Source organism: Nilaparvata lugens, chromosome 2 (assembly GCF_014356525.2).
Source record: "Nilaparvata lugens isolate BPH chromosome 2, ASM1435652v1, whole genome shotgun sequence".
NCBI classification, from domain to species: domain Eukaryota; kingdom Metazoa; phylum Arthropoda; class Insecta; order Hemiptera; family Delphacidae; genus Nilaparvata; species Nilaparvata lugens.
In genome coordinates this window covers 32,443,427-32,463,333 of record NC_052505.1, presented here as the reverse complement: position 1 = coordinate 32,463,333, position 19,907 = coordinate 32,443,427, and the positions used below count along the sequence as shown (strand labels likewise).

The 19,907-nt window shown below is 36.1% G+C and overlaps 2 protein-coding genes across 4 annotated transcripts; both read right to left on the bottom strand.

The window, feature by feature from the left end:
- Positions 1-954, bottom strand: LOC111044160 (peptidyl-prolyl cis-trans isomerase Fkbp12). Its single transcript, XM_022329237.2, has one exon. The coding sequence runs from the start codon at positions 430-432 to the stop codon at positions 106-108; it is 327 nt and encodes a 108-aa protein (XP_022184929.1). The 5' UTR covers positions 433-954; the 3' UTR covers positions 1-105.
- A 3,752-nt stretch (positions 955-4,706) lies between these two features.
- On the bottom strand, positions 4,707-13,473 carry LOC111044162 (leptin receptor gene-related protein). 3 transcript variants are annotated; one of them, XM_022329239.2, is made up of 4 exons: positions 13,137-13,473; positions 9,642-9,716; positions 7,253-7,451; positions 4,707-5,410 (listed from the first exon to the last, which is right to left on the bottom strand). In XM_022329239.2, the coding sequence occupies exons 2-4, from the start codon at positions 9,680-9,682 to the stop codon at positions 5,294-5,296; spliced, it is 357 nt and encodes a 118-aa protein (XP_022184931.1). In that variant the 5' UTR covers positions 9,683-9,716; positions 13,137-13,473; the 3' UTR covers positions 4,707-5,293. The 3 variants fall into 3 exon arrangements, with proteins under 3 accessions (XP_022184931.1, XP_022184932.1, XP_022184930.1); XM_022329240.2 differs by lacking the exon at positions 13,137-13,473 and adding an exon at positions 9,930-10,255; XM_022329238.2 differs by lacking the exon at positions 13,137-13,473 and adding an exon at positions 9,988-10,226.
- Positions 13,474-19,907: the final 6,434 nt, after the last annotated feature.

Genomic DNA, 19,907 nt, shown 5'->3' with positions numbered 1-19,907 from the left:
TGCACTATAGACAAAATCAAAATTTAATCTCCAAGGAAACAAGACATGGAAACAAATTGTAAACTTAATTGCAACAAAACATAATTAAAAACAGTTTTTGGTTCATCATTCGATCTTAAGCAATTCAACGTCGAATGTGAGTGTAGCATTGGGAGGAATGATACCGGGATGGCCCCGAGAGCCGTATGCAAAATCCGGAGAGCAGATAAGTTTGGCACGCATACCCACACACATCTGCGCCACACCCTGGTCCCATCCTTTGATCACTTCGCCTTTTCCCAGCTTGAATTTGAAGGGCGAACCTCGGTCTCTGGACGAATCAAACTTCTTGTTGTTTTCAAGCGTTCCTGTATAGTGCACCACAACTGTTTGTCCCTTCTTGGGATATATCTTGCCTTCTCCGGGATTAATGATTTCAAGCTCGACGCCCATTATTTTAGGTTATAATTCACAGTTTAATTACTTCAGAATGTGACACAAATAAAGAAGTTATACCCTATTTAAAAAGAAACTGTAGAAAACAATATTCTGTAGATGAACTTGATATGCAACTCTAATATTTTTAATTAGTAAGTTTTTGAGTTCTAAAAATCTTAAAAGTTTGTTGATCGGCTGATCACCATATGAATTTGAGCATCACCAAATCACCATTCGCCACACCATGCTGTACTAAAACTAAACTAATCCTTATCCATGGCCTTCTTTAGTTTGAAAGGCCGTAGTTTAGTTTGAAATGGCAACACCGCGCGCACACGCACGTCGGAGGCAATGTTTCCTATTTTTTGTGCCTTAAATGGAATAATATTCTAATAATAGAATAATAAAATCTCTAAACTACTATTAATAATGTTACTACATGACAAATAATATAATTTGCAATAGACACAAACTAAATAGCAAAAAAAAGCACACTGTAAGTACACTTTCCGAACATCTGATGAACCTACACTCTCCAAATCAAGCAATTTCAACTTTTCATGTAGAGAACTCACTATATTCTTCCTTCTGAGCGCATGCTGCCTATACGAGTGATTCTTTTGAAAATCTAAAATTGTTCTAGTTTGTGAGAGTAGGTGAATCAGTTGATCGGAGTGTAGGCTACTCACTGAGTGAATAATATTATTACTATTGAATTAGGTTGTTTTCGTCTTCTACAAATTATATTAAATGATAAATGATTTTATTGCCTTTAAGCCATCAAATACAGCAATTGGTTCGTCAAAGTTTACAAGGTACTAAAATTGTTTTTTAATAAAAATAATATAGAGTTCAGTCTATCAAAATACAGAAATATCACAGTAAGATAAAGGTATTTTTGTAAAACACATTGATAGTCCTTTCAGGAAAACTGAAAAACTCATTCATTTCATACATACGAGTTTGTATCAGAAAATTATAAGTGCCCTGGAGAAACTCCTTGGTTGGTAAAGACCTAGCTGCTGCCGGAAGCCTGTTTAAAAGTCTGGCATTTAGGTTGCTAGGGCTATTCCTCACTCTGCTCAGCCTTGTCGACCTGGTACCTGCCCCTGGTGTCAAAGTTGTGGATGTCACTACGCAGTCGCATACTCTCCACAGAAATCTTGAATTTTTTCAGTGATACGAAGATTTAGAGGCATATCACTGTCATGATGGATTCGGCACAGAAGAGAGGACGACAGTGGTCAATAATTCCTGAGCCAGTAATAATTCGTATGGCCTTCATTTGAAGCAAGAGAATTCTATTAACTCCACTAGCTGCACCCCAATGTTCAAGGCCATACAACATGATTCCTTGGAAGAATGAGAAATAGGCTGTCTTGACATAGTCCTTTGGCACACTGAGAATAAGCTGCCTTAATAAGAAAATCACCCGTGATAGTTTCTTACAGATGACTTCAATGTGGGGGTTCCAGGTTAATTTTGGATCAAGGTGAAAACTAAGAAGTTGTACACTTCTCTCCTGATCCACAATATTCCTCAAACTGAAAATTATTCTTTGGGTTTTCTCCTCATTTAGCTTGAGGAAGTTTGACTTGAACCACACCGATGCAGCATCAAAGGACTCACTCATCTTCTCTGTCAGATCTGTTGAAGAGCTGCTCACATAAAAAATGGTGTTATCATCTTCATAGGCTGCCAACCTATTACCTAGTGCACAAGGTAGATCATTTGTCATTATTATGGAGAGCAGGGGGCCGAGTATGGACCCTTGTGGGACCCCATGTGGAATAGCCTTCATTGCAGGAACCCTACCATTCACCTGGACCACCTGGCGACGACCTGATAGGTAAGATTTCAGGAGTCCTAATGAGACATCAGTGACCCCATAAAACTCCAACTTGGACAGCAGAATCTGGTGGTCCACTGTGTCAAAAGCACGGCTCAAATCACACAATGTCAAGCCTGTGAAACCCCTGCTCTCGAAGCTCTCAAGCACGACCTTCAAAAGACTTTCCACCGCTTGGGTTGTTGTTCTTCATCATACATCGTATGTTGTTCATACATCGTATTGCTCTACGATGTAGGAATATAAATTATAGTAGTTTAGAGAGTTTATAAATCATTTATGAACTGCAATTAGCAAATTACTTATATAACTATTATAGTGAGCAATCATCGCATTTCGTGTGCGTGCGCGGTGTTGCCATTCACGCACTCTGGCCTATTAAACTATTATTGCTCATAGCAAATCAGGACCTGATTTTTTCGGGCCTGAGACTAGGGAAAAAATGACCACCGTAGTTGGTACACTAATCAGCTGTTTTGTAGGGTCTCAGTTTGTCGAGATTTCAGTTCATCTAGTTACCGTTAAAAATAATAATGCCGGCCACCTATTTTTTTTTTTTTTTTTTTTTTTTTTTTGAGGAGCAGGTCCAGTATATGCCCTGAGTAACAACAACTAAATTTAATTCCTTCGACAATTCTGTCATCACGTTCTGTTCATCAGTTTAGGCTAACAGCAAGTAGCAAACAAACCTCAAAATAAGATAATACCTGCAAACCTCTTTCTAGACCTTGTCAAACACAATTCTTCTCAAATAATATCATGTGCTAGGGTGATTTTCTGAACCTCTTGATCAAATATCACTAGCATAAGACAATAGGAAGAGGGTGACATTCACAGAACTGAACACTGTCCCACCAATTAAACGCTCTGTGATCGACCATATCGTCACACTTCAATCGTCGAGTCAAGCCACATGAAGCCGTGGCCGAACCAGTCGGCAGGCCAGGAAGCTCTCCGATTGGCTGATTATCAGCTTTGGGCAATGGCCTGTCTTTTCTTTTCCGACTATTGTATAGTTTGCTCTATCCAATAATAAATAATTGATTATGATAATCAGCCAATTGGAGAGCTTCCTGCCCTACCGACTCGTCCGCTGCTAGTCACTGCATTCGTGTGACGTCAGCACAAGTAGGGGTCCTACACCAATAAAAACACTAGCTGATACAGATCAGCTGAAATCAACGAATTTTTATTGGTGTAGGAGCCCTACCTGTGCTGACGTCACAGTGCTGAATGAACTTCGGCTTCGTTTACGGACGTAGTGCGCTAGTGCAGAAACACCTGGGAAAACGCTTAAGGTGGCTTGGCCCCTAACACAGCAACATGAGTCTCCTCAAATGAGTCAAAACGAATTACATAGTTTTTTGCAAACAGTGCAACAGAAATATACCAGAGAATGAGTCAAGTTCACAGAGAGAACTTTTCAAGTGAGTGTGTTAGTAAATAATATTATAAGTGTAATTGACAAAATTATTATTTATTCATAATATACATTAGTCTTTTATGTATAGCCAATCAGAGGATGATAAAAAATGACCGCTGTATCTATTATACTAATGCAGAAAACATTAGTTTGAGAAGAATAGAATAAAAATCTGGTGTAGCGCACTCACACAACTTTCCTTGCCGTTATAAAAATTGATCACCTGACGCTAGTGTTCCCGCGCATCTCAAGTCTACTATTCTAAGATCTGAGCCAGCTGGAGACAGGCCAATAACGCTGGATACAAACGAGATCTGCTATCTCTTCATAGTGAATGATTTAATAGAATCAACAGTTTGCAATTGAATAATCACATTTTCTCAAATGTCAAGCTTATTTTCAATTCTAGAAGAAAATGTTACTGGACATTAATTGAAGAGATTTTCACGCTCAATCTTTTCTACTCGATATTTTTCGGTTAAATTATATTTGTGACCTGATAATTGGAAATCTAAAATCAAACTTTGCATAGTTGGGGCGGAGCTCCTGAAATTTTTACAGATATGGGACTTGTGACAGTTGATATAGCTTATCAATGACTATTTATGGTATAAATTTGATCAAAATCGTTGGAGCCATTTTCGATAAAATCGTGAAAAACCTTTTTTTGACAAGATTTTCGCCATTTTAGCCGCCATCTAGAATTGCATTTGATCGAAATTGTTCGTGTCGGATCCTTATAGTGTTAGGACCTTGAGTTCCAAATTTCAAGTCATTCCGTTAATTGGGAGATGAAATATCGTGTGCACAGACGCACATACACACATACATACAGACCAATACCAAAAAAAAGACACTTTTTTGGACTGAGGGGACCTTGAAACGTATAGAAATTTAGAAATTGGGGTACCTTATTTTTTTTTGGAAAGCAATACTTTCCTTACCTATGGTAATAGGGCAAGGAAAGTAAAAATATTAAAAAAGTACTTGAAATGAAAATAAAGTTTTGACATCGCATTTTGAAAATTGAAATTATTTATTCATCTTTCATCATTCAGTGAATATAAATTAATTATTATTAGTTTATTATATAAATCAACTTTTTACACTAACAACACAAAAGTATCAATATAGGCTAATAATAATACATATAATTAAAATTGCACTGTAAGTGGTAAATTAAACAATATTTCAAAGAAGAATACCCGAAATTCAAAAGATGATTTTATCTGAAATCTACATAAACCATATATATTCTAGATTACATTGGGTGCAATGATACTTTAATCCATTTCAATGATTATGTACATCAACTATTGGATTACTTTCATAATTAATTCTAAAATTGAATATTATGGATCCATTATTTATGTGGAATCTAGGGAAAAACTATTCTAGTACTGTAGGCTGCCGTACAAAATAATACAACAAATAAATTACCATGTGGGGAAACCCTAATAAAATCAATTTATAATTTATTAATGTGACTATTTACAGGACACGACATACACGGATTATTGAGAGTCATAATTATATCAGAATGAAATTTCAAATCGAGTAAATGGCTACATGTTCACAGTCAGTAAAATAATCAGTCTTCATCATCACCACATACTGTAATCGCTGTCCTCCTGGTACAAAGTGACAAAGAACCCGATGTAAGTCAGGTAAACGACCACATTGCCAGCCAGAGTCCAATAGCAGGCGCCCACTTCGATTGTCTGAAAAACAAAACGTTTTCAATATTATTGATTTTTTATTCAATTAAGAAATACAGAGAACAACATCATATACATGAATGGGGAATGTGCTTTGCATGTATAGTGAGACAACGGCTCAACTCACACTTACGCGACTCAGGTTTAGAAGAGACTGGACTCTAGTCGAGAGCATGTGTTTCCAAATGGTGACAGTCGCGGAGACTAGAATCCGCGGAGACTAGAATCGACTGGTCTGAGTCACCATTTGGAAACACATGCTCTCGACTAGAGTCGCAGTCTCTTCTCGGCCTGAGTCGCGTAAGTGTGAGTTGAGCCTCAAGTCGAGAATAGACTGCGACTCTAGTCTCTTCTCGACGAAGCATGTGTTTTCAAATGGTGACACTCAGACCAGTTGACTCTAGTCTCCGCTACCTCACGACTGTGAGACTGAGTAGAGCGTCGACTCGACATGTTGGTCAAGCCTCGACTTCTTGAGTTGCATAGTACCGTGAATTTTTAATGAAAGTGAGGTTATATTTTATGAAAGTGATGTTTTATCAGTTTAGATAAGACAATAATAAGAATTAGGTAAGACATAATAATTATTATAGAATGTGTTACATGCGCAGAAGTGACGAATTGAATATCATATTTTTGATAATATGAGGTTAGAAATGGAGTAGCATGGAACTGAAGTAGTGACAATGAGCAAGAAAGTCGTAAGGTCGAGAGACTGGAGTCGTACGATTTGAGTCGAGGTAGTGTGAGTTGAGCTCGTTGGAGTCAGCTGTCAGCATTATTTTTAAATAACATTAATATGTTGATTCGTACCAACAGTGACAGTGAACAATGGAAATATGATTCATATAAGTTATAATGGGATTATTCATATTCGCTCGGCCGGGCTGAATGCGGATAGTCCAATAATTAGAACTCGTAAGAGTTGATGGGTCATATGAATAAAGTTGAGCATTTGCTTATACTTCTAAAATATGGAGCATTTGCTTCATTTTCTATGAATAGACGTGAGCAAAACCTTTTGCTCATGCTCATCAAAAAAATAGTTTGAACATTTGTTCAACTTTTGAAGCAATTGCTTCAAAAAAGGTGAGTATAGTCAAGAGCACCTTATCACCTTTTGCTCATAGTAAAATGGCTCAACTAATTCGTATGAGGAACAGGAAACTATACCAGGTGCGATCACAACCAATAGTTGAGAACTATAAAACTCTTTTTAGATTCAACCATGATATATATCACAATTATTCCTACAAAAGAATAAATACAAAAGATAGCTAGCTGTCTGATATAAAGATAGCCATCACAAAATAGGTAATAGGCATTTCAGAAGATGAGAGTGTAGACGATTATAAGAAGGCTATTAATATTATAAGATTATGCTGAAGATTATTAAAGAGATTTAAAGTTTTTCACGCTATTATTTCAAAATCCTAAACTCAACTAACCTAAACTACTTGCATATTTAGCGCTTACGTGAGGCTATAAAAACAAATTAAGACCACAAAGGCGAATCAGCTGATGAAAAATCTTTAAAATACGTGAGCATTTGCTCCAGAGTTCAGGAGCATAAGGTAAAGCTTATTCATATAAAAATGAGCAAATGCTTATGCTTCTACCTAATGCTCATGAGCAAAACCTTATGCTCCATGCTCATGCTCATGTAATTTAATAAATAAATCTTTATCCAGAAAAGAGTCACTGAGCTATCCCAAACCTCTTCCACTTAAATCAATATTGAAAGAAACATTATTGAGGAAGGCATTTCACCAGAACTAACTCTATTGCTAGAGTTTTTAAATGATTGACTAAAGATACTCATTGAATATAAAACGATATACTTACTGCTTTTGGGACATTACTAGGTGCTCTAGCAAGTACAATCGGTAGAGCAAAGGACGATACGACAAAACCCATGGTGACAAAAATAGCTAGATCCATGTTAGAGCTCGAAGCTCCTGTCTGCTCCGTCATTCTGCGCGCAATTATGGTCGGCAAAGGGGCCAATACATAGAAAATGCAAACCAAAAATGGCCACCATACTCTGAAACAAAACAAACAATATAAAATCTGTGGACTCAAAAACATCTATAAACCAACTCTAAAAAGGAAAAGCCTGTTCAAATACTTTACAAAAACTTATGAATTTCACATTATATTATATTTCTGAGACGGCGTGCATGAAAAATTATTATTTTGGAGGTACTAAATCAATACATCAACTGTCTGTTACAGATGTCTCTTTTTCAGCATACATTGGACGTGGTCATCTAACAGCATTTGACTCCACTCAAAATCAGAATCTTAATATTTATCAATTTTTGTAGAGATAAATAATGATATTCTTTAAAAATTGCTTGTAAAACACTTCTTTACCTAAAGAAAACTTATCGTAAAATTGTAGATTTTATGGATCAATGTTATAAGCGAGTCAATCATACTTATACTGTTATTTCGTATTGAAGGCAAATACTGCAGTTGTAGAAAAAATATTGCATGTAGTTCGACTGTATTTCTTCTTTATTTCTCTTGTAACTATTTTGCTTGAGCACAAACATGATGCTTTTAATACATGAATAGCTATTACAGTCGTGAAATGAAATATTACCTTTTTAATAGCTAGGAAGTTACTTACTAGGACACTATACTGTGCTCTACAACCCAAAATACTCCTTTCTTATCTCTCAGATCAGCCGCGTTTATTGATAATGGAAAAAGCAGTATTTAAATAATAGTTATTTGTATATCTAGAGTGGAAAGTACAACTTTTTCTCCCTGTGGGGAACAAGTTTGGAGCCCGTGGCGAAGCTGAGGGCAACAATTTTCCTGAGGGAGAAAACATATTTTTCGCTCGTGATGTACACAACATTTTTCCTCCATCTACATTTTTCTATAGAAACTGCAAATGAAATCATTTTAATAACTTACGTTATTTGTGACAATGTTTTCTAACAACATAACCTAAAATCTAAAACCTAAAAACCGGTCGTCTAATTGGCACTGCCGATTGCACTATCTATCGGCAAAAGTTGTAACAATTATCAGCTGGGCGGCTATCAGATTTGAATTGAAGATGAAAAATATTTGTTGGCTGGTATTTTAAAAATAAAATATTTCAAAATATGTATAAATTTTCATCGTTTACTAATATTAAGTATGTAATATCATACAACCATATATTTTATGAGTTGATAAAATTTCTGGTTGTGGTATTGAATTCAGTTGACTCAATGACAGACATCTCTATTATGCTTCCTCATCTGAGCTTAGACCTTCTAACATATTTCAAATGTAGGTTATTAGAATGGAGTTACTTTTACGCTCTAGGGAGTTTTTCTCTTTTTTCGTCACGAGAGCGAAAAAGTGACACTTTAGTATTATGTTCCAAGGGAGTAAAGTAAGCACTTTAGACAGTAGCTGGAGGAAAAAAATATTTTTATTAACTTGATAGTATATTTAATTTTTGAGCTTTAGCATTTTTTGTATTATTATTATGTATGTTTCATTTCTGATTTGAAATCTAGCAAGATTCTCTTATTAAAATATTTCTTTATTGTTTTTGTTCAAATGGCAAATAAGATAATTTGATTTGATTAGCTTATTACAGAACATAAACTAGAATAGTATCAATGGCCAGACTGATAAATGCCAGCTCACTCGACAAAATCAATAAATATTTTTCTGTTGAGGGTGGTGCCCATATAAGTTTGAGACTTGTGCGTAGGTGGTGATGACAGATGAGTTGAGCTACAGCTTTAGGTGTGTTCTGAGCCACTAGCTCAGTGAGTCATAAACTTATAAATTATTTCTATTGGAATCAAATTACACTTGACAGAGGGATGCTGAGAGTTTGAAGTCAATCTTACTAATGTGGAGCTGTGCTTGACTAGAGTGTCCTCACACGCAATTTTTCTGATTTGAATATTGAAGGAGGATGTTCTACTACTATTATTATTCTTTTTTCAACTTTTATTGACAAGCATTAATGGATTGAACTTGAAACAAATGTCACATCTTTTACAATAAAATTGCATAAGTTCATCATATTGAATCAAAATAAACATCCAAACAAAATATATATCAAAATAGAATAAATAAATTGTTTCAAATTTTGGTTTAATTGGATTTTGTTGATAGTATATTGTTGGATAGAAAAAAATTAATTACTATAGAAACTATCTATAGACAATCTACCTATCTACCTATCCTTAGAAAGAAAATTTAGTTTACTCACCCGTATTGGGGAAGAGCACATGCTAGAATGAGACATGTCATGCCAATCGACCCAGCAAATGCCAGACCAACCAAACTGCAAAACAGAAATTAAAACTTATGAATTGAAAACAGCCTTCATCTAAAACTGGATGTATTGCAAAATTATTTTGCAAATTCTGACATAACAAATGTCAGAATGATTTCCATTAGCCTGCATGATGATACTACTTAATTCTACAATATAATCGGGTAGGATTTCAGTTTATTTTGAAATATTGAAAATATGGAAAAACGATTGAAAAATTACCAAGGAAGTACAACAAATGCTTTGTTGACAGGGAAAAACGAATTAATTTTTATCTTACTTCAAAACAATTTTCATTATCATTTTGAGACCACTGGATACAATCAATCTGTAAGAAATTTTTAGTCATAGGACCTAATTACAGCAGTCAATTTTGAAAGAAATACAAATTTAATTAATATAAAAATGTTGACGAGAGAGTAGTTTAAAGATAATGCTCAATAACTAATAAAGCAAACAAGAAATGTTTTTAAAGAAACTCCAAAATCATGAACGTTCATGTGTGGTGTTATAGTTTGACCATCAAAATGTTAGTTGTATACTGAAAAAGTAAAGGCCGGTTTCCAAGCTCGGGATTTAGCTGAGTTCTAGACTTTAAACAGCTGGAGTCGGAAAATTGGCTTTTCGAAACGGGGCGTAATGTAGTCCACGTTCAAATTAAATTTTGAAAAAAAACAGGAAAATTGAACACAAAATAAAATAAAGAGAAAATAGTGTAAAGTTTCAGCAATTTTAAATTATATAGGATTGTTTCATTTCGTCAAGAAGAAACGTTTCCAAATGAGAAAATATAGATTATCAAAAAATCTACGACTAAAGCCCTATTTCGGAAAGCCAATTTTCTGACTACAGCTGTTTAAAGTCTGAAACTTAGCTAAATTCCGAGCTCGGAAACCGGCCCCAAAAACACTCATATAATGACAATTGACAAGTTAATTCCAATCCATTTTTAAATTTAAAGATTCGTTAAAAATTTTAGTATTTTGTTTTTGGTTTAATCAAAGAAAATCAACTTTTAGTGAAACATACAGTTAATGAGATTTGTTAGAAAAATGTAATGAAAATCACACTCATTGGATAATTGATATTCTCAAAAAGTAAATTCAATCACTTACGCTGATATCCAGAAGAAGTGACGAATCAAGGTTGAACATGAAAAAGAGAAAGTACTATGATTAGAAAAAGAAGATATTTCATGAATTATAAATTAGTTTATAAGTTGATTGATAATAGGGTAAATCATAATAGCTGAATTGACAAATATGAAATCAGATTAATTTAGACATTTTAAAAATCAACAGTTTATATTCAGCGTATTTTATAAGCTACTACTTCAGTGTAGCGCAGAGAGTGATAGATTATTGTATGTTCAGTATTTTATTTAAATATTATTTTTTCTGCCCCATACCAATATCCAATCTCTCGATCAAAGACTAGACCATTCCTGGACAGATCGCGTCAGTCTTTATTTTTATTTCAACATGAGAAAAAACACTGATCAAACAGACCACACTTTACTTGATCATGATGGTAGTGTTGCAGATCACAAGTATCTTCATTAAAAAAAGTCATTGATATCATATAGACTCTTTTCAATTAGACAATGAGGACCTGAAGATATTCAGGTCCTTACTGGCTCTGGCAAGTGGTTAAACATTCTCAACGCCAGCATGGGGAAACAGTCCTTCACCTTCGACAAACGACAATGAGGCACATAAAAATTTGTCCTTCTCCGAGTGTTGTAGGAGTGCACTTGCTTGTAGCGTTGTGAGGTCACTCCTCACATATAGCAGTGAAGCCAAGATGCAGTGTCCACAGACTGTGTGGATGCCCAATCTGCGGAAGATTGGCTGGAAATGTGCATCATACTTGCTATATGTGATGATTCGGAGAGCTTTCTTTTAAAGCAGTAGAATGTCGCTGGCATGTGGCGAATGTCCCCAGATTAAGATACCATACAGTATGCGGCTACCAAAAACGGCATTATACAACATCAACAACCGCTAACTCTTAGCAGTAGAGCACTTCCTGTTGAGACAACTTCCTGAAAAGATATATGACTCTTGACAGCTTCTTGCACAATCCAAGAATATGACACTTCCAGGTCAGTTTTGAATCTATACTGGATGACAGGTATACACAAAAAGAAGGCTTGAGTCATCCAGTCTTAGTTCATTGATCATAATCAGGAAAAGCAAAGGTCCAAGCACCGATTCCTGAGACACGCCATGAGGTACATGCTTTTCCCTTAAAGTAGCCCCCATCAGTGAGACGACCTGCTTACGATTCAGCAAGTAATCTACTAACATGCTCCATGCTTTGCCCCGGAAACCATATCTGGAGAGTAGGATCCTATGAGACACACAATCGAAAGCCTTAGTCAACTTTAGTTAGGTACTTTACTTAGTTTACTTTTTTGGTCTATCAAGCTCGATCATATAGATTTCCTTTACCCTGTAATTGCTTTGATTTACCATATTTATTTATAACTAAAGAGAAGGCAATCTTTTTATGTAAAGACAGTGTTTTTATGGGAAAATATAAAACCTATCGTGGTTTCTTGTATCGAGAATGTATAATTCTCTTCCAACAATTTCTAAAACGATTGTAAAGTCAACATTGTCTGAGGCAGAATATTTTTATCTCAAACAAACCCAAAGAACCCAACTATACAAGCGGAATAGACGCAACGGAATATTTGCCGTATCTTCGACGCGGTTTTTTTTTCAATAAAAAAAGCATAGCCTAGAATCGTTTTTGGAATAATGCATCCTGTGTATGAGCAAAAAGATTTGCATATCTAATCCATTCGTAAAAAGAACCAAAGAGCCCTTGTGAAGAGAGATACCTTATTTTCATGAGAGTGACGACCTTCAAAAGCTTTTATTGTCGTTTATGCTATTCACAACGTTTTTGGTAACCAGCAGCACAAGAAAGATTGGTTGTCATTAGGCTACTAAAGTAAGCTTAGTTCATTAAACAATAAACATCCTCAGCAACTCATAATCTTGTGAAACAAAAGTTAAGTTATGACTTATTTGTGATGTTTGAGTTTAGAATCCTGCTACTGCCACACAAGATTTTCTACTTTAAAAGACGAACTGTTACCAATAGATTACCTATAGAATTTTTTCTATAATGGTTAAAACTCATGAGAAGTGCAAGGATATGGGTATGTGATTTGTTATGTAAAGCATCAAGTTGAGCGTTGAGGAATTATTAATAAAAGTGCTATAATAATAATACAGCCTAGGCTAATTTAGCAAATCTGTTCAGTTTATGAATGAGATTCAAACACTATAGGAGCAAATAAAGAGATTTTATATTGAATAACGTAGTGAACTATTTAATAAATCTGTTAAAAATTAAGGTTAGTATTAGCAAGCTTTTAGATTTATGAAAAATATAATCTTACTGAAGACAACATACCTTTCATTCCCGCCATCTCTAATTAGGCCTAACTACGCTCTTTTATTTGCTAATCTTGATGTAATACACAATTAATAAAAAAATTAATTAAATTAGTTATTTAGGAACCTAAGATAACTTCAATACTACACAAGCTCAGATCATCTGTAGTTCTGTACAATCTGTACATGAATCATGAAAACACAAAAAAATATGACAAACGTCAAGTTGAGTGCGCATCATGCATCTCGATCTGCAGACTGTGCACAGACTTTTAGCAGAACTGTGTTACAATACGCTGTGAAAAGATCGATTGAGGCTACTCCGAGACTGTGTCCGAAATTTCCAAAATTGTACAGAGCCTCTGCGGAGCATTTGCCAACTAGGGTCTAGATGGATAATTTTATAGAGTGCTATTATTATCACATTTTTATTTTCATGATGACTATGGATGATTATTTTTTCAATACAGATAAATTATCCGATAATACTGATTGTGATAACATGATAATTATTTCAGTTTTGAAAACTCATTTCACTAGAAATAGTCTCTCAGAGAGAAAAATGTCTTGAAACATAACATTTGGAAAAATCGATTCTACGTCGCTTGATTTGATCAAATTGAAATGATTTTGAATCATAAATACTTGAAAACAGAGGCACACGTGGGTAATCTGTGAACTGATGATACTACTGCTTTCCAAAAACAAGTGTCCAAAACAAAATATTATCTGCAGTTTATGCTCGGACTAATCATAAAATTTGTGGTGCTGCTATTAGAGAAAGCTTGGATTACAAACGAATTGACGTTATGCAGTATTGTGTTGAATATGAAATTGAACTTGCCTGTGAGGAGATCAATCAGATCAGTGCCTTGTCCACCATTGTAGTCTCTGTTTATGGTGCACCGTGTGGAAACCCAATATCATTTTGATGATGTACTTATTGTATCAGTCATTAAAGAATAATAATAAAGTATCAATCAACCTTGAGTACTGCTTGGAGATGATGGATGGATGTTTACAGTTTCTGTCTAGGCTGGGTAGAAATAATCTCATACTGGGAGGAGACATGAACATACATTTGGAAGTGGAGGATCATGAATCATTTATCCAAGGTCAGCTATAGGCCCAAATGTAAAGCAACACCAGATGAATTTAATGGTTTTTTTATTGGAGAGTTGGAAAGGATTGTTAAGACAATGGATGATGTGACTTTTAATGCTGCAGGCTGCAGAAGCACAAATCTCCAATTGAAAGGTGGATGAAAATCAGACCCTCAGATGTTGTTCGAGTTATAAGCAGCTTCAAGAACTCCCCTAGTTCTGACATATATATGAAGTCACAGTTGGTGTGATGAAGTTTGTTGCAGATGAGATTGTTGTGCTCTTGCCTCATGTGCTTGATGTTTGTTTGAGTCATGGCTATTTCCCTGATGCCCTGAAGTTGTCACACACAATGCCAGTCTATAAGAAGGGAGACCCTGAGTCTATGAACAACTATCAACCTGTATCAATTTTTGATGTTGCCTTAGCAATGGAGTTGAAAATTTTTAAATTCCCAGTTTTATAATAAAATGTAATATATTTATGTCATTTTTTTGGAAAAGTTTTATGCCTTATATGTGTTTATCAAATACTTCTCAAGGTTTAAGAACAAAAAGTTTTTTTTGTAGTGAATTTTTCATGAAGAAATTTCGGGTTAAAGAAACGAGACGGCGCCGCACTCCCTACTGGGCTATTGTTCCAAAAAAGGTTCATCCTCCAACTCTCGACTATCACACTTTATTGTCCTCTGATTCTGCTTCATTACCCTCATTAATAGCCAGAATGGCCCCATCTGCTTTCTTGAAGGCAGCTTTATCTGGTAGGGACTCATCTACTCCTTTGCACCTTACATCTGTTACTTGTATTTTCTAAAATGTATTATTGAATACTATTATTAAAGTGCCATGATCAGTGATCAAGTACTTGTTATTGAATTATTCCTAATGGTCCATTTGATAAAACCCAACTTGCTCATAAGCTGTATACAGACTGACTTGAGTCACGAACAATTTTTGGTTACACACCATGTGTGCTATTCATCAGCTGATGATATGTGTGTTATATTTACTTGTATGAATATAATTATCATATAATCGAATATACAGAGTGAGCATAAGGTCTTGCCCTGATTTTAAAAATTTATTACAGAATAACCGTTTGACATCACTTACATTAGTAAACTTCAACATGTGCCCCCTTGGTAGCCCAGAGAATGTTGAAGAGGTATTCCAGTTCTTGCCAGGTGTCTTGTAACATGTGTTCTGTCACAGTACCCACAGCAGCTTGTATCCTAGCCTTCAATTTGTTGATGTCAGCAACTGGTGTGGTGAAGACTCTGTCCTTGATATATCAAGGGGAGTAATGTCTGGAGAGCGGGGTGGCCAGGGTGTTGGACCATCCCTTCCAATCCAGGAATGTTTCATCTAGGAAATTACGCACTATCAAAGGCCAGTGGGGTGCTCCATCTTGCTGGAAAATTATCCATAGTTGATAATCTAACTGTGGTGCAATGAACTGTTGCAACATGTCTAAGTAAATGTTAGAGCTAATGGTTTTTTCCGTGAAGAAAAACAGCCCAAAAACCTTGTTATGCATTAGGCCGCACCAAACATTAACTTATCCACTGTCTCGCTGTAACTGTACAGTAGTGTGTGGATTCTCTGATCCCCATATACAGACATTATGCCTATTTACCATCCCACTAACATGAAAGGTGGATTCATCTGTAAAACATATATGATTTAAGTAATCGTTAGCACCATCAATCCTGTTGAGAATCTCGATTGCAAATTCTGCACACCTCAGCAAATCATTCGGTTGCAAGGCCTGCATGATTTGCACTTTATAAGAATGCAACCTAAGCCTTTTATGAAGAATTTTCACAACACTTGCTTGCGGTACCGTATTTGAGGTTCACGTGATGCTTGATGAGTTGATTTAGATGGACTCTGTTGAAATGATTGCTGAATACAATCAACAGTTGCTTCACTCACACTAGGCCTGCCACTTCTAGGAAGATTTTCAACGCTGCCTGTTTCTTTGAACCTGTCATACCATTGCTTTATTGATTTAACATCAGGAGGGCTGCGTCCATAAGAAGCCCAAAAATTTCGCTGAACACTGAAACCAATGTTTCATGAAACCAAAGCACACATTGTGCTTTTTCTTGCTTTGACGCCATTTTGACCGCAACTAACAGACAGCATCATTGTTTAGGACCACTAGCGCCATCTATTGGTCAAAAAAACTACTAACACTAACCTATGTAACAGCGCCAGATTTAAATTATTATGTCAAACAGTTATTCTGTAATAAATGTTTAAAATCAGGGCAAGACTTTATGCTCACTCTGTATATGTATAATATGATAATTATAGCATCAGCTTATGGAAAGCATACAGTGTGTGTTCGTGCTCATCTATTCAGTCTCATCACCTACACTGATGAATATAATAGGAGGTGAGGATAAGTATAAAATGACGTATTAGGACTTAATCTTTATAAAAAAATAATATGTTCTTAGTTTGACTAAATTTGTACTTATAAATGATACTAATGTGTGTGTTTATCCAATCACTGTAGGCTACCAATGGTTTACAGCTGAAAATGCCTTTAAGTAATCAGACTGGTCCACCAATTTATTCCTTGGAGTGAAATACTACAATAGACCACAAAAAATGTCGAAATTCAATAACAATAAGCAACTACTGAAGGGTCTCTAGAACTTCTTTCTGTTCATCGATTGTTTTTGGCAGCCCTGGCTGGTTTCTTTTACCCGAAATTTCAAAGGCAAGATTACAAATGTATTCCAACCTCAAAATGAAAGTGTTATTGTGCATTGCATTATGAGTGGATTTTGAACTCTCAGTTTGAAGCTCAGATTTTGTAGGCCTGACACAGCAATGTCTCCCGACTACATAGGCAAAGAAGTTATTGACTCTTTAAATGTTTTGAATTTTTGTTTCGGCCTATGAGTACATGGATATATATATATAATGAGTAAGGTGCTTGAGACCTTAATGAAGGAGCAAATGGTGTCCCACTTTAAAAAATCACCTGTTCTCAGATGCTCAGCATGGTTTTAGGCATGGAAAGTCAACAGTTACGGTTGTCTCAGGGATGATTGACTGGCTTTTCATTATTTACCTCATGGGATACTTCTAAAGAAGCTTGAGAGTTTTGGACTGTGTGGTGATGTCTTGGTGACATTCATCTCCTACTTAGGTGTGGAAGGAAGAAAGTTGTGTCCATTGGTGGTGCTTTCTCCCAGCCCATAAGGGTGGATCATGGCATCCCCCAGGGATCAGTGATGGGCCCTTTACTATTTCTAGTCGCGATCAATGATCTTGTGCTCATTGGATCTGTCTTAATGTATGCGGGTGACACCACAATCTACTCAAGGGGGCAGATGGTAGAATAGGCGGAATTACATGCACAGAGAGTTTTTAGCAGTGCCAAACAGTGGTTCGCAGAAAATAGACTCTGCCTCAATGAGGGAAAGACCCAACAACTGGTCTGTGGACACTGTAGCCTCACTAACCCTACCCACCAAGCCGATGTGAAGCTCCTGGGATTCATAATGTTATCATGGGCAGGTTACATTGAGGGAATTTGTTCCAGGCTGGGGCGGGTGAGATGATCTATCTTTTGCGCAAACTGAGGACTCTTCTCAGCCAGAAGGACTTGATCATGGTCTATCATGCTCTCTTTCATTCCCATCTTCTGTATAGACTTTTGCTGTGGGGACTTGAAGTAGGCTGCAAGAGTGTGCTGATGCTCCAGAAGAAAACTCTTCGAATTAACACCTCAGTGGGATATCATGAGCACTGTTGGCTCATCTTTGTGCAACTGTGCATCCTCATGATCTACAACCAGTACATACTCTTCGTTTGCTGCATATCAAGGACACCGATAGCAGTCAAGTCCTTACATCATATCTGCAGGGATATCATACAAGGAGAAGGCTTGCAATAGATATTCCATGCTGCAGAACAAGTAAGAAGAAGGATTCTTCCCCCATTTCTGCCCTTCGCTTGATCAACAACCTTCCTGTCAATGTGAGGAATCTACAAGGAAGTGACTTTAAAATTTAAATAGTGACATGGCTGAAGAATAACCCATTCTACACCATGAGTGAATATTTTGATGCACAAAAGGACAACATAGCCTGACCTGCCATCTTAGAAGTAATTTCATTATGCCATCTATTCAGTTAACAAGTCATTGATGAAGAAAAAGGAATAAGGAATATCATGAGAACTGCATGACTCTCAGAATCCAGTGAATCTGCTGGATCTTGGACTGCAAACTTAGCTGGAACAGTCATATACAGCAGGTAACCAACCAACTCTCCCGCATTTGCTTCCTACTACTGAAGATGAGGGGCCTGGTGTCTCAGAGGTATCTGGTAATGATGTATCACGCTCTCTCCCATTGCCATATCACATATGGATTGCTCCTGTGGGGTCGTGGGGTCATTCAGCAGGGGCTGCTGATGTCCTGAGTCTGCAAAAGAGGGCTGTAAAAATCATAACAGGCAACCACCATCTTGCCCTCTGTAAGCCCATCTTTGCTCGCCTTGATGTACTGAAGGTCATCAGCCATCACAGCCTCCTGTGTTTGATGTATGTATCAGGAGGATAGCATACTCTAGCTGCCCACAGTGACATACACTACCACAACACCAGGTGTCATTAACTGTTGGATGTCCCCAGGAGACGCCTCCACCAATCACAGGCCAGTTATAGGATTTCTGCCCTGAAATTCTTTAACAAGCTGCTGCCTCATGGTGTAAAGCAGCAGTTGGATCTTGGATGAGACCGCCCTCAAAGAACCGTCCAGAAGCAGCTGTGTGACAAGGCATATTTAATATTTTTTTTCAATAAATAATTGATTTTAAATATTACAGTGTAAATGAATTTATGAGTGATTACTCAATTTTTTTTGAAAGTAGTCACTGGTATCTGAACGGTTACAGTATGTGTTGAATTACATTACTTGTTTTCAGTTTTATGACGTCATTGATAATTCCACTATAGTGTGGCTCACGTTATGATAATGTGAGTGGAGAAAGATCAATGTCAAAGTTGCCTTTCTTGTCAATGCCTTCTTGTTGATACAGATTTATTAATGTAATATTAACTATTCAATATTGTTTAAAATAATCAATTATATTCTATTAAACAAGAAATTATATTTTTTAATAATTTCATAATCAAGATAAAATATTTTGTTAATAAATTATTAATTATAGGCCTACATTGTTAAAAGCCTATCTGGCAACAGAACAAAGTGAGAGAGAGATAGCGCTGTTCGCTTTGTTGAATGATAGACAAGTATAGCAATGCCATTGCTAATAATCAAACCCCACCATTATAACGTGGACCTCACTATAGTGTAGGTAATGAATAAAGGAGTAGGTATTAACTGAAAATGCGACTACTCTTCATCCAAGCAATTTAGTAGTTCCATGAAGGGTTGTGTTTAAGCATAATGCACTCAGGATGAGTATTATAAGAAATCTATATAAAACGTTATCAAAACCTTTCAAAATCGGGAAAAACCATTCAATCTATAGAAAATGACACTTAATTGAAATTTTCATGAAGTGAAGCGAAAAAATCTTGAAAATAAAAACAAAGGATAACAAGATTCACCAATATCTTGAGAATACATCTGATGGAATAAACACAATTTTCTATATCAATTCCATTTTTTTCTCCAAAGAATATTTTGAACTCATGAAG

Excerpts from the sequence above, each read along its gene's own strand:
- LOC111044160 (XM_022329237.2), bottom strand. The coding sequence starts at position 432 with ATGGGCGTCGAGCTTGAAATCATTAATCCCGGAGAAGGCAAGATATAT.
- LOC111044162 (XM_022329238.2), bottom strand. The coding sequence starts at position 10,010 with ATGATAATGAAAATTGTTTTGAA. Across the intron at positions 9,717-9,987 it reads ATAATGAAAATTGTTTTGAA|TTTGGTTGGTCTGGCATTTG; the intron begins GTAAGATAAAAA and ends TCTGTTTTGCAG. Across the intron at positions 7,452-9,641 it reads TGTGCTCTTCCCCAATACGG|AGTATGGTGGCCATTTTTGG; the intron begins GTGAGTAAACTA and ends GTTTTGTTTCAG.